This window comes from Mus caroli, unplaced genomic scaffold (assembly GCF_978045245.1).
Source record: "Mus caroli unplaced genomic scaffold, Mus_caroli_1 scaffold_15, whole genome shotgun sequence".
Lineage (NCBI taxonomy): Eukaryota > Metazoa > Chordata > Mammalia > Rodentia > Muridae > Mus > Mus caroli.
Genome location: NW_028227270.1, coordinates 17,104,178 through 17,116,816, shown reverse-complemented (window position 1 = coordinate 17,116,816; position 12,639 = coordinate 17,104,178). Strand labels below are relative to the sequence as shown.

The window sequence follows — 12,639 nt, the reverse complement described above, 5'->3', positions numbered from 1 at the left end:
AATCTTTCAAAGCTTTAAGTTAAAATAGATGGAAATTGAATGGATCAGAGAAGTAAAAATGATCAAATGAATGGTACTTAAATTCTGTATTTAGATAGTAAGCTGAATGAAAGATTAGGCATAACTTATCACAAAATCATTAATTTATATAACAAATAAAAAACAGGAGAAACTAGAGTTATACTAATATGAAAAACATCTTGATAATATTTCACAACAATTTTTGTTACAAATATAGTGTCTTGAAAAACACGTATTTATTACCCCACAGCCTTTGAGGATTGGAAACCTGAATGCTTAGCTTTAGCCAGAGCTGGATTTCACATGGCATCTTGACAGAAGGATACTCTTCGTCCCCATCCCCTTGGTAGCATTCATTCTTTGTGGTTGTAGATAGCTTTAGGTTTTGACTGGCCTGCTGGTGGGAGCCTATGAGTCCTTCCTTTGAGTTAAACAAAACAAAACAAAATAAAACATGATTGCATGCTTTCTCCAAGGCAACAAGGAAGAATGCAGAGTCAGCAAATTCTATAGTATTGTATATCATGTGTTTGCATATATGTAATCACTTGTATTCCAAGCTGTGGTTCTACCCATACTCACAAAACTGTATAAAAGCAGGGTTATTGTGGTAACCAGCTTGTTTGCCACTAAGGGGCATGAGCAAACACTGCTTCGAATAGACGGTTTAAAGAATTGGTATGTCCCTGTCTTCCTTGACCTTTAGAAATACAGATAATTATTTTTATGTGAGGTCCCAAAGTATTTAACCCTTTCTTCTCATGATAATTTCCATTTCTTCTTACTTTGTAAAATTTCTTCAGTCTACCAGTGCAAGGTTTTAGAAAGGCAAAAGCTAATGGGAATACAATTAAAATAGTGCCATTTCTGTCAATTATATATTAATTAAAATTTCCTCATTAACCATTTTGGCCTATTGGAGGTGATAAAAATGTTCAGTTCTGCATCAAGACATGAAAGAAACATGTTATAGTCCTCTGCCTACTCAAATTTATATAATAAATATAAATGAAGTGTTTACAAATGACACACAACGAGAAACTTTCCTCAGTTGGCAAACCTGATTTTTAAGAAATGAAAGATATACTGGGTGAACCATACCAATTATGGTTTTAAAATAAGTGTATTGCAACCCACCTAAGGCCCAAGGAACAAAAGAGGGAGCAGATAAGAGCAAAGGATGGTCAGTTTGCTGTAAAACTTTGTCTCCTAGTAATGCCAGAAGCTACACCTGTAAAGTTTCACTGACATGGCAGCCTCACTATGAGTTGAACAAGGATGACTCCAATAGACATGCCAAAGTGATTGGCAGTGATAGTGGTGGTACTTATGTGTGTGTGTGTTGGGTTGCAGTTACTCTCAACTCAACACTAATACTTACAGGAAACTGTGGAATGCGCACAGCATGAAAAATAGTGTTTTCAGGGAAGAGCAAATTAACTGGTTATCCAATACTAAATGAATGATCATTTCTGAAAACATAAGTGTAAGTACTAGTATACAGACAGAGCAGGCTTTATTTATGAATATATATATTCATGCAACATGTTATATACACACATTTGCATGTAATAGTAATTAATGAAAAACCGAGGCCATGAATTTGAGAAGGATGAAGGAGAAGTATATGGGAGGCCTTGGTGGAAGTAAAAGAAAAGAAAAAATGATATATATTATAGTCTTAAAAAGTGTTGCTAACATTTCTTTCAGGTCTTATATTAATACCCCTTACCTTTATTTTATTTTGCTTAGTCCATTTCCCAGGTGTGTGTGTAACCTTTTTTTTTTTTTAATCTTGTGTGAATGCGTGTGTGTGTGTGTGTAACATGCATGTTCTTATGGAGACCCCATGTTGATGTCAGAAATCCTCTATTGCAGTTCACGTATTTATTAAGACAGGGTCTCTAAGTTCAACCTACAGCTCACATATATGACTAACCTTGCTCGCTAGCTTGCTCTTGTAACTAAAATTACAAGTGAGTTGCTTCTTCATCTGGATTTAAGTGGTTTATGAGGATCTGAACTTGGTCAAGCATCTTGTTTACATGCTCTAACCAGTGTGCAACCCTACCTTTAGACTTTAGAAAAGTAATACTCTGAGTTTTCTGCCAACGTAAATAGTTTTAGAGATTAAAATCATGTGGGAAATATAATTCATAACATTTTCAATTCTGAACAGATTTTTATTTTATTTATTTATTTATTTATTTATTTATTTATTTATTTATTTATTGTATATCCCTGGCTATGGTGGAACTCAATCTGTTAATCAGGCTGGCTTCAAACTCAGAGAAATACTTGCCTCTGCCTCCTGAGTGCTGGAATTAAAGGTGTGCACCACCAGTGCCCTCTAACTAAGGCATTTTAACAAGAACATCTTATCATAACATGGGTGCTTTTTTACATGAGGGATAGATACTGGAGACTCACTGTTTTCAATCATCATGCTTTTAATCTATTAACTCTTAAATGATTTATTGCAGTATATATTCTAAAACCAAAGATTTTTTTTATAATGAAATTAGCTACTAGAATAATATGGAAGGCTTATTCAAAAGTCTATTAAGTAATTAATTTTATAGCTGTATTTATTTCATTTTATGATAAGTTAAATGTTTATATTAATTTTTTCAGATAACTAACTTGAAGATTTGAAATTTTTGTTATTTATATACTTTTTTATTCTCTTCCTTTAATACATTTAAATATCTTGATACATTTAAATTTTTATGAGAAGCATATCTATATGAGATCTCTTATATACATGTATTTGATTAGTTCATCTATCTGAATTACTTAATTATTTTTATTGTAGATCTCACAGGAAGTGGCAAACCTTGGTGGCTGAATAGGACATCTTCTTTTCCTTCTTTACCACCAATTAATGACACACATATTCATCACAGAGAGAGAAGATCAGTGAGCACTGAGAGATTTGTGGAGACTCTAGTAGTGGCAGACAAAATGATGGTGGGCTACCATGGCCGTAAAGACATTGAACATTATATTTTAAGTGTGATGAATATTGTAAGTTTGATCCCTCTATATAGTGTGTTACTAAATAGTTTATTGTGTTTTATATTAAGGTAATAAATTTTTACTAAAATAATGATAAAATTTTATTTGTGTAAAATGGTAAAAATGAATTTGTATTATTATTTTAATTTCTACTTGGGATCGAGTCTACAATTTGCACATAGTAAATACCTATTTGCTCTGCCATGAAATTGTACTGACTTTTCTTCCCCCAGACTAAACATTTGTCAATCAACTTTTTTTTTTTTTTTTTTTGGAGACAGGTTCTCTTTCATAACCCTGGTTATCTGGAACTCACTATATAAGCCAGGCTGGCCTTGAACTCAGAGATTTGCCTGATTATAGGCATGTATCGCCATATCCTGGTGGTCAATTAACTTTTGCATAGAAAATAAAATTTAAAATCTTATCATTCATTTTTAATGTGAATGGATAAATCTTATCTAAGGAACTTATAGATTTTATCTAAGGAGCTATAGATTTTGTGATGCAGACAATTCATGTCTAGGAGAAAATACTTCTTTTTGTAGACTTACATAAAATCCTTTAACCAAAGCCTCTTGAAATGGTACTGGGTAAAATAATAGATTTTAGTATATATCATAGAGTCATAAAGTCGCATTTTATCATTTTAGAAATTCAAAATATCACCCCATTATTTTTGTCTGACTTTTTGTCTTTTCTTATTTTCTGGAGGTCAGGTTGCCAAACTTTATCGTGACTCCAGTCTAGGAAACGTTGTGAATATTATAGTGGCTCGCTTAATTGTTCTCACTGAAGATCAGGTAAGAATGAATTACTTTATACATCAAAACTCTTAGGCTATAGGATTATCATTATGAACAGTTATATTTCTTTGTTACTTCACCTAGCAAGTCCTAGTTAAATATTTTTAACTCTAAACTTTATTTTTTATGCAATATTGAGATACTTTTAAATAATATACATCTCATGTATTGTTAAAACTTTCTCTCCATATATGCATACTTGCTACATGTTTCAGAATAAAAGATGAACATTTGATTTGTACGGCTTACCTGATGACAATGGTTTTGGTTGACTTTTGTATGCTGATGAGCTCATATATGTTCTCTTTACTGTTCAAGTTGGAAGTGGAAGGAAAGTCTGTTCAGTAATAAACTAAATGAGCACTAGGTCAGATGTTTTGGAGATAAAAATCAGCAAGAGATTCTTCCTAGAAACCACTGCTTCTAATTATAGTCCCACTTTAGTTTTCAAAAGTTTTGACAACTGACCTTAGTAATTTGTTTGGAACATTTCTGGTATGCATGTTGTATTGCAGCCAAACTTGGAGATAAACCATCATGCAGACAAGTCCCTCGATAGCTTCTGTAAGTGGCAGAAATCCATTCTCTCCCACCAAAGTGATGGAAACACCATTCCAGAAAATGGGATTGCCCACCACGATAATGCAGTTCTTATTACTAGGTATGGTTTGCTGCAAGTATTTTTCCTTTGATTGTTGTGTTTGCTTGATTATTATAACTATATTTGGTTTCCTCTACACCTCTTTCAGGTAATAAGGATAGGAAGAGCAAAGTGGGAATTTATTTTTTATTATTGTGAAAAACTTAGTCTTCTATTAATATGCTTGTATTAAATGAACTAAGTAAGAAAAAAAATTAAGATTTAATTCAGAAATATAATAAATAACTTTTCTCCTTTTAAGTCCTATTTATAATGTTTAGCTAGACATACAGATATCATTTGTTAATTACAGAAAATACTAAAAGCAAGATTTTAAAGTATGAGAAAGAAGTTGTCACTTTTGGTTATAAAATATAACTATTTGTATGTACTTCGCAGTTGTGTTAGGAACTTGATTTATGCTAATTAACTAAGAGGGAAGAGGAGATTTGTTGTGCATTTAATTCCATTATTTAAAGGAAGCACGGAAATGGAAAGAAGTATACCCAGATCTGGAGAGGCAGCTTAGTGGTTAAGAGCCTGTAGTGAAGTTCCCAGCATCCACTCTGGGCTTTTACAACTTCCTGTAGCTACAATTTTTGGGAATCTGATACCTTCTATGGCTAGTAGTATACAAATTGCATATATTCACACAAATACATTCATAAATATAAATAAAATTCCTTAAGAATCAGATTTATCATACTGTTTAAAAAGTTTCTCTCTCAAGAAAAGTCATTACCCTATTATAAGCCAATAAATTCATTCACTGCTTTCTAGTTTTACAAAGCTCTTTATATTTATTCACAAAAACTGTATAGTGTGATGATTTTTTGCATGATTGAAATAGGGAAACTTAATTAAAATAATTAAATAAGTGTTCTAAGGTCATTCAACTAAGAAATGAAAAAAAATAAAATAAAAGAATTAATCCCTAATGATCTTGTTCTCTTTTTACTCCCCTATACACCTTAATTCCTTTTGTATTCTTCTGAGGATGGGGTCTTCCTATGATCAGGCTGACATCTAGAACTAAGGATCCAGCTATCTACTTGTCTTAGCCTCCCAGATAGTTAGGCCTATAGGTGTGTACCACCATGCCAATGTTTGTTCTAATTTATTCCTATATTGATTATGCTTGGATAGAAACATGCTTTGATAATCCTAATATAGTACTTTTGACCACTTAACTGATCCCATCTACTGTGAGGCAGTGTCTCTGAGAATGGCTGAGCAGGGCACTGATCACTGAGTATAGCAGAATGTCATAGGAGTCATTTTACTGTTTTGTTTGTTTTGTTTTTGATTTTGGGGGGGGGGCAATAGTATTTGATTTTATACTAGGTCCTTGGGCTATCTAACCTCAGGTTCTTAGTCACCCAAGCAGTGTTGAATATGGTTCCATTCATGGAGAGGATGCTAAGTCTGATCACATTGCTTGTGTCACACACTTTATGCCACTATTGCCTTAGCATATTTTGCAGGCTAGATAGCATTTCAGATCAAAGGGTTCATGCCTGAGGTTGTGTCTATATTTCCTTTTTGGAAGCAAGCAGAGTATCTTCCTGTACCAAAGATACTAAAATGTAGGGGTGAAGGCTTTATGCAGGCACCAGCTTGATTTCTCCATGTTGAATGAGTATATTGATGTTTTCTTGCCATTCCTTTGTGAAAAGTAACATATAGTCTTTGCAATAGCCAGGTTTGTTTGGGGATTCCTATGGGACCCCTTTGGCCAACAACTCAATTAGATGTAACCTAATCCTGGTACTAGACGCTTTATTTGATGACAGGTTTTGGACTGTTAGGACTCTGGTTTCCCCATTACTTGGTTATTTCATTTATATTACCTTTGGATATATATATATATATGCTCCTACAGTGTTAGGTTTCCTTACTGCCCCTTAAATGGTCTTTAATTTTAGCTGTCTCTCCCTATAATCTCTCTGTCACCTTCTTCTCTCTATCTCCACACTTGATATTCCTATTCTAGCCTCTCCATTCATAACTATACATTCATTTTCTCTTTCCTGATGAGATTTATCAGTCTCCCTAGTCTCTTACTCTATATCTATCCTCTATCTTTCCAGATTGTACTTGGTTATCATTGATTTAAACACTAATATCCATATATAATTGAATATATCTATAGTTGTCTAAGTCTGGGATACCTCCTCAGGAGGTTTTTCTAGTTCCATCCATTCATCTGTGACTTTTTTTTTTTAACAACTGGGTAATACTCCATTATGTTGATGTAACCACATTGTCTATATCCATTATAAAGAAGCTCTTTAACCTGACTATTTTTATGTTGTTGGGTGAGGAGCATTGAATTCTCAGAGTATGTGATAAGACATTAATGTTTTAGCTAGGAATACTAAGTTAGGGAAGCTTAATTTGCAAGATTCATTCTCTCTGATACCTCTCGCCAACCTTGTCCCTCTATCTTTAGAGATAGAAATACTCCTTTCCTTGGGTACGTGGCACTTCAACGTATTGTGACTTGCCTCAGAGAAGATTTCTAGAGAGTCTTTTCTCTACATAAAGTCTTCAGATTCTTTCAGTTGAACACATTCAATGTAGCAATGCACAACACTTTATTTTATTTTTGTACTTTCAACCTGATCATTAATATTCTATATATGTCTATTGATTGAACTATAACAATAGATTCATGAACTAGTAGAGCCAAAAAAATTGTCATTGTTCAGAGAAGTAATACACCAAATCTAAAACACTGGTAGACATAGCAACCTTCATCAGCCACAGTAAGTATGGAGAATATGAATTTTTATTGATCATTTGTTAATAATTGTTTCTTTTAACTTGTAAGCACACTCTCTGACTTTATTATAAAATTATTTTCACAACCATCATGTACAAATGTAATGCCCGATCCCATGCCTCTCTCCTTCTTCCTCTTTGACTCTATGAGGGTCCTCCTCCGCCCACTCACCCATTCCTGCCATACCACTCTACCATTTCCCTTTACTGGGGCATCATACCTCCACAGGACCAAGGATGCCTCTGCCTATTGATGTCAGACAAGGCCATCCACTGCTAAATATGTATCTGGAGCCATGGATCCCTTCATGTATACTCTTTGGTTGGTGATTTAGTCCCTGGGAGCTCTTGGTGGTCAAGTTAGTTGATATTCTTCTTCCTATGGAGTTGCACCCCCCTTCAGTTCCTTCAGTCCTTCCCATAACTCTTCCATTCATGTCCCTGGGGCTCAGTCTGACAGTTGACTGTGAGTATCTGCATCTGTATTGGTAAGGTGCTGGTCATTTGATCTTTGACAAAGAAGTTTAAACGATCCAGTAGAAAAAAGATAGCACTTTCAACAAATGGTGCTGGTTCAACTGGCAGTCAACATGTAGAAGAATGCAAATCAGTCCATTCTTATCTCCGTGCAAAAAGCTCAAGTCCAAGTGGATAAGGGACGTCCACATAAAACCAGATACACTGAATCTAATAGAAGAGAAAGTGGGGAAGAGTCTTGAACATCTGGGCACAGGGGAAAAATTTCCTGAACAGAACACCAGTGGCTTATGCTCTAAGATTAAGAATCAACAAATGGAACCTCATAAAATTGCAAATCTTCTGTAAGGCAAAGGACACTGTCAATAGGACAAAATGGCAACCAACTGATTGAGAAAAGAACTTTACCAATGCTACATCCAATAGAGGGCTAATATCCAATATATAAAAAGAACTCAAGAAGTTAGACTCCAGAGAATCAACAACCCTATTAAAAAATGGGGAACAGAGTTAAACAGAATTTTCAACTGAGGAAACTTGAATGGCTGAGAACAACCTAAAGAAATGTTCAACATCCTTAGTCATCAGGGAAATGCAAATCAAAACAACCCTGAGATTCCATCTCACACAGTCAGAATGACTAAGATCAAAAACTCAGATGACAGCAGATGCTGGTGAGGATGTGGAGAAAGAGGAACACTCCTCCATTGCTGGTGGGATTCAAGCTGGTACAACCACTCTGGAAATCAGTCTGGCAATTTCTCAGAAAATTGGACATAGTACTACCAGAGGACCCAGCAATACATCTCCTGGGCATATACCCAGAAGATGTTCCAACTTGTAATAAGGACACATGCTCCACTATGTTCATAACAGCCATATTTATAATAGCCAGAAGCTGGAAAGAACCCAGATGTCCCTCAACAGAGGAATGGATACAGAAAATGTGGTACATTTACACAATGGAATACTATTAAGTTTTTAAAAGCAATGACTTCATGAAATTCGCAGGCAAATGGATGGAACTTGAAAATATCATCCTGAGTGAGATAACTCAGTCATAAAAGAACACACATGGTATGCACTCACTGATAAGTGGATATTTGCCCAAAAGTTTGACTACCCAAGACACAATTCACAGACCATATGAAGCCCAAGAAGAAGGAAGACCAAACGTGTGGATGCTTCAGTGCTCCTTAGAAGGGAACAAAATAAAGGAGAAAATATGGAGACAAAGTGTGGATCAGAGAATGAAAGAAAGGCCATCCAGAGACTGCCCCACCTCAGGATCCATCCCACATACAGTCACCACCAAACCTGGATGCTATTGTGGATGCTGGGAAGTGCTTGCTGATGGAAGCCTGATATGGCTGTCTCCTGAGAGGCTCTGCCAGAACCTGACAAATATATAGATGGTTGCTCTCAGCCAACCATTGGACTGAGCGTTGGGTCCCCGATGGAAGAGTTGGAGAAGGGACTGAAGGAGCTGAAGGGGTTTCTAGCCCCATGGGTAGAGCAACAGTGTCAACAGGTCAGACTCCCCAGAGCTCCCAGGGACTGGACCACCAACCAAAGAATACACATGGAGGGACCCATGGCTCTCACCACATATATGGCAGAGGATGGGCTAGTTGGACATCAGTGGGAGGAGAAGCCCTTGGGCCTGAGTGTGTTCGATGCCTCAGTGTAGGGAAATGCCAAAGTGGGAAGGCAGGAGTGGGTACGTGGGTGGGGGAAGCACCCTCATAGAGGTGGGGGAGGGGTTATGGGGTAAGGGGTTTCTAAAGGGGAGACCTGGAAAGGGGATAACATTTGAAATGTAAATAATGAATATATCCAGTGAAAAAGAGAGAGAGAGAGAAAGTGTAAAATACTAATTTGTAGACATGGTAGGAAATTTAGGAAGATGTTGGCATGAGTACAAAGCATTTATTTAGATAGGAATAAATTCAAGAAATATAGTATATATTCACTGACTACTGTTATTAACATATTGATTACATGAAAATAGCTAAGAGAGTGGATTTTGCTGTCTTTTTAAATTTTTATTTATTTTATTGTTTGATGGTTGCACACATATGTGTGATGTGTTTTTGTCAACTCCATCCCAATCCCTCCCTTGTTGTTCCTCCTCTGTACCTTTACTACTTTTTCCTCCCAAATCCATCAGCACTTTTTTTAATATTAAATTTTATTATTTGATCTTACACACATTGTTATTTTGTTGTATGTATATATGTATGTGCACCACATGTGTGTCTAGTACCTGGAGAGGGCATTGGATTTCTTGAACTAGAATTATAGATGGTTGTGAGCCATGATGTGAATGCTGGAAATTGAGTCGAGATCCTCTGGAAGATTGAGTAGTGCTCTTAAGTACTGGGCCATCTCTCTATCTCATGTGTGCTTTATTTAAAACCTACCCATTCCATTTAGTACTGCCACTATATGCATATGTTAGGGCCATGGACTGCAGAATGGGTAGCCTTTCTGGGGCCACATTGCTGAAGAAAACCAACCCCACCTCTCTGAGCAGCCATTCCCTGCCAGTAGTTCCTTATCTAGGTGTAGGACTTCATGAATCCCTCTCCCACCCATTCTGGGATTTTTTTTTTTTTTTTGGTTCTATCTTGCACAACTGTTCTGTCACAGGCTCAGTGCATGCATCCATGCCTCTTCCCTGGCATGTCCAGAAACACTGTTTTGAAGCAGTCTTCTTCCATTCCTGACTTTTGCAGTCTTCACACTTCTTTGTGATGACCTGAGCTTTAGGAGGGAGGGTGAGTGATAGAGATGTCCATTTTACGGTTCAGGACTCCATAGTAAGGGAGTGGTTTTAAGCATTTCTTTGTTTACACACAAAAATTCATATATAAGATAATGCATATGTTAAATAGGTTGACTTAGCTATTCTACAGTATATCTATGAATTAAAACATTATGTATTGCAAATCTATTCAACTTAATTTAGAAAAAGACAGCTAACAATTATGATTACTTATAACAGTAACTGGTAATTAAGAACACATTGGCATTCTACTTGGTTATGTATAAAGTCCATAACTTAACCATTTATGCTGTATTCCAAGATTTTCACCAGTTTGAACTTCAAAATTTTTTTTCTGCTATGCTATCACCCTTACCACCTAAGCTCCTCCTCTCTTTCTTCCTCCTTACTTCTGAGCTGGAGTGATAGGATAGTACTCCTCCTCCACACCATTGATGGTTCTGTGCTTAGCCATTATTGACAATGTACTAAATGAGAGAGAGAGAGAGACAGAGAGAGAGAGAGATAGAGACAGAGAGAGAGAGAGACAGAGACAGAGAGAGAGACAGAGAGAGAGAGAGAGGGAGAGAGAGAGGGAGAGAGAGAGAGACAGAGAGAGAGAGAGAGAGAGAGGGAGAGAGAGAGAGACAGAGACAGAGAGAGAGAGACAGAGAGAGAGAGAAACAGAGAGAGAGAGAGACAGAGAGAGAGAGAGAGAGAGACAGAGAGAGAGAGAGACAGAGAGAGAGAGAGAGACAGAGACAGAGAGAGAGAGAGAGACAGAGAGAGACAGAGAGAGACAGAGAGAGAGAGAGACAGAGACAGAGAGAGAGAGAGAGACAGAGAGAGAGAGAGAGAGGGATAGAGAGAGAGATTGAGAAAGAGAATATAATTAAAAGAAAGAAAAACTACTAAAATTTACACTGAAAAATCCCTAAGTCCCCCACCCCCACCCCTGTATCATGGAGTTGCTTTTAAAAAAGGAAACATGGTTGAACAACAGATTTATAAGGGAAGAGCAAGACTTACAGATTTTAATCTTGCTAACTTTTCGATGCTTATTAGGTACCCAAGAGGAAATGTCAAGTAGGCAGTTGGCTCTACTTTGGTAAGGAGCACTGAAATTAAGACATCAGTGTACAGCTGTGATTTAAAGCCAGTGAAGTAAACTACTATTCTTATAGGGAAGTGTTCTGAAATTTTGAATCTGCATTGCTTAAGTGTTTTAGAGCTCAGAGAGGAAGAAAGAGGCATCACAATAGAAGACAGAAAAACCAGCCACAGCCAGGGAGGGGGGCAAGGCTGAGAATGGTAAGGTGAGGAGTGAGCAGGGAGAAAGCAGATGGCCTTAGAAAGGCCATTCAGATAGTGTCATTTCTTTCTTAGGACAAAAGTTTCTTATGATGAAGATGTTTTAAGCTTTGTAAAATTTTATCTTGATATTTCTCTTTCTGAACTTAAATGTATTTGTTAGGTAAAAGAAATAAAATTATCTTGCCTGTTAATTTAGACTCTGTGTTCCCCAAAGTGAATTTTTCCAAACAATTTTAGAGTTTCAGTTTGCTTTCTTTAGATAATCAATGAAATAACTGAATTAATGTTTTTAAATGTTTATATTTCTTTTCATTATTAGATTTTTAAATTTGCATTTCAAATATTATCCCCTTTTTCTAGTTTCCCCTCTGAAAATCCCCGAACTCCTCCTCCCTCCCCTTGATCCCCAACCCCCCCCACTCCTGCTTCCTGGCCCAGGCATTTCTCTATACTGGGGCATAGAACCTTCACAGGACCAGGGGCCTCTACTCCCATTAATGACAGACTAGGCCATTCTCTGCTACATATTCAGTAGCCATGAGTCAGACCATGAGTTTTCTTTGATTGGTGGTTTAGTCCCAGGGAGCTCTGGGGTACTGGTTAGTTCATATTGTTGTTCCTCCTATGGGTCTGGAAACCCCTTCAGCTCCTTGGGTACTTTCTCTAGCTCCTTCATTGGGGACCCTGTGCTTCGTCCAATGGATGATTGGGGACATCCACTTCTGTATTTGCCAGGTACTGGCAAAGCGCCTCAGGAGACAGTTATATCAGGCTCCTGCCAGCTAGCTCTTGTTGGCATCCGCGATAGTGTC

General features: G+C 36.8%; 1 protein-coding gene across 3 annotated transcripts in view; it reads left to right on the top strand.

Annotated features, from left to right (window-relative positions):
* The window catches only part of Adamts6 (ADAM metallopeptidase with thrombospondin type 1 motif 6), a 209,633-nt gene that overhangs the window by 21,323 nt on the left and 175,671 nt on the right, over positions 1–12,639 (top strand). For all 3 annotated transcript variants that reach the window (XM_085830867.1, XM_085830868.1, XM_021180030.3), the window contains exons 5-7: positions 2,837–3,048; positions 3,759–3,842; positions 4,361–4,506. In XM_085830867.1, coding sequence (XP_085686993.1) covers positions 2,837–3,048; positions 3,759–3,842; positions 4,361–4,506 — 442 coding nt within the window. The remainder of the gene's footprint in view (positions 1–2,836; positions 3,049–3,758; positions 3,843–4,360; positions 4,507–12,639) is intronic.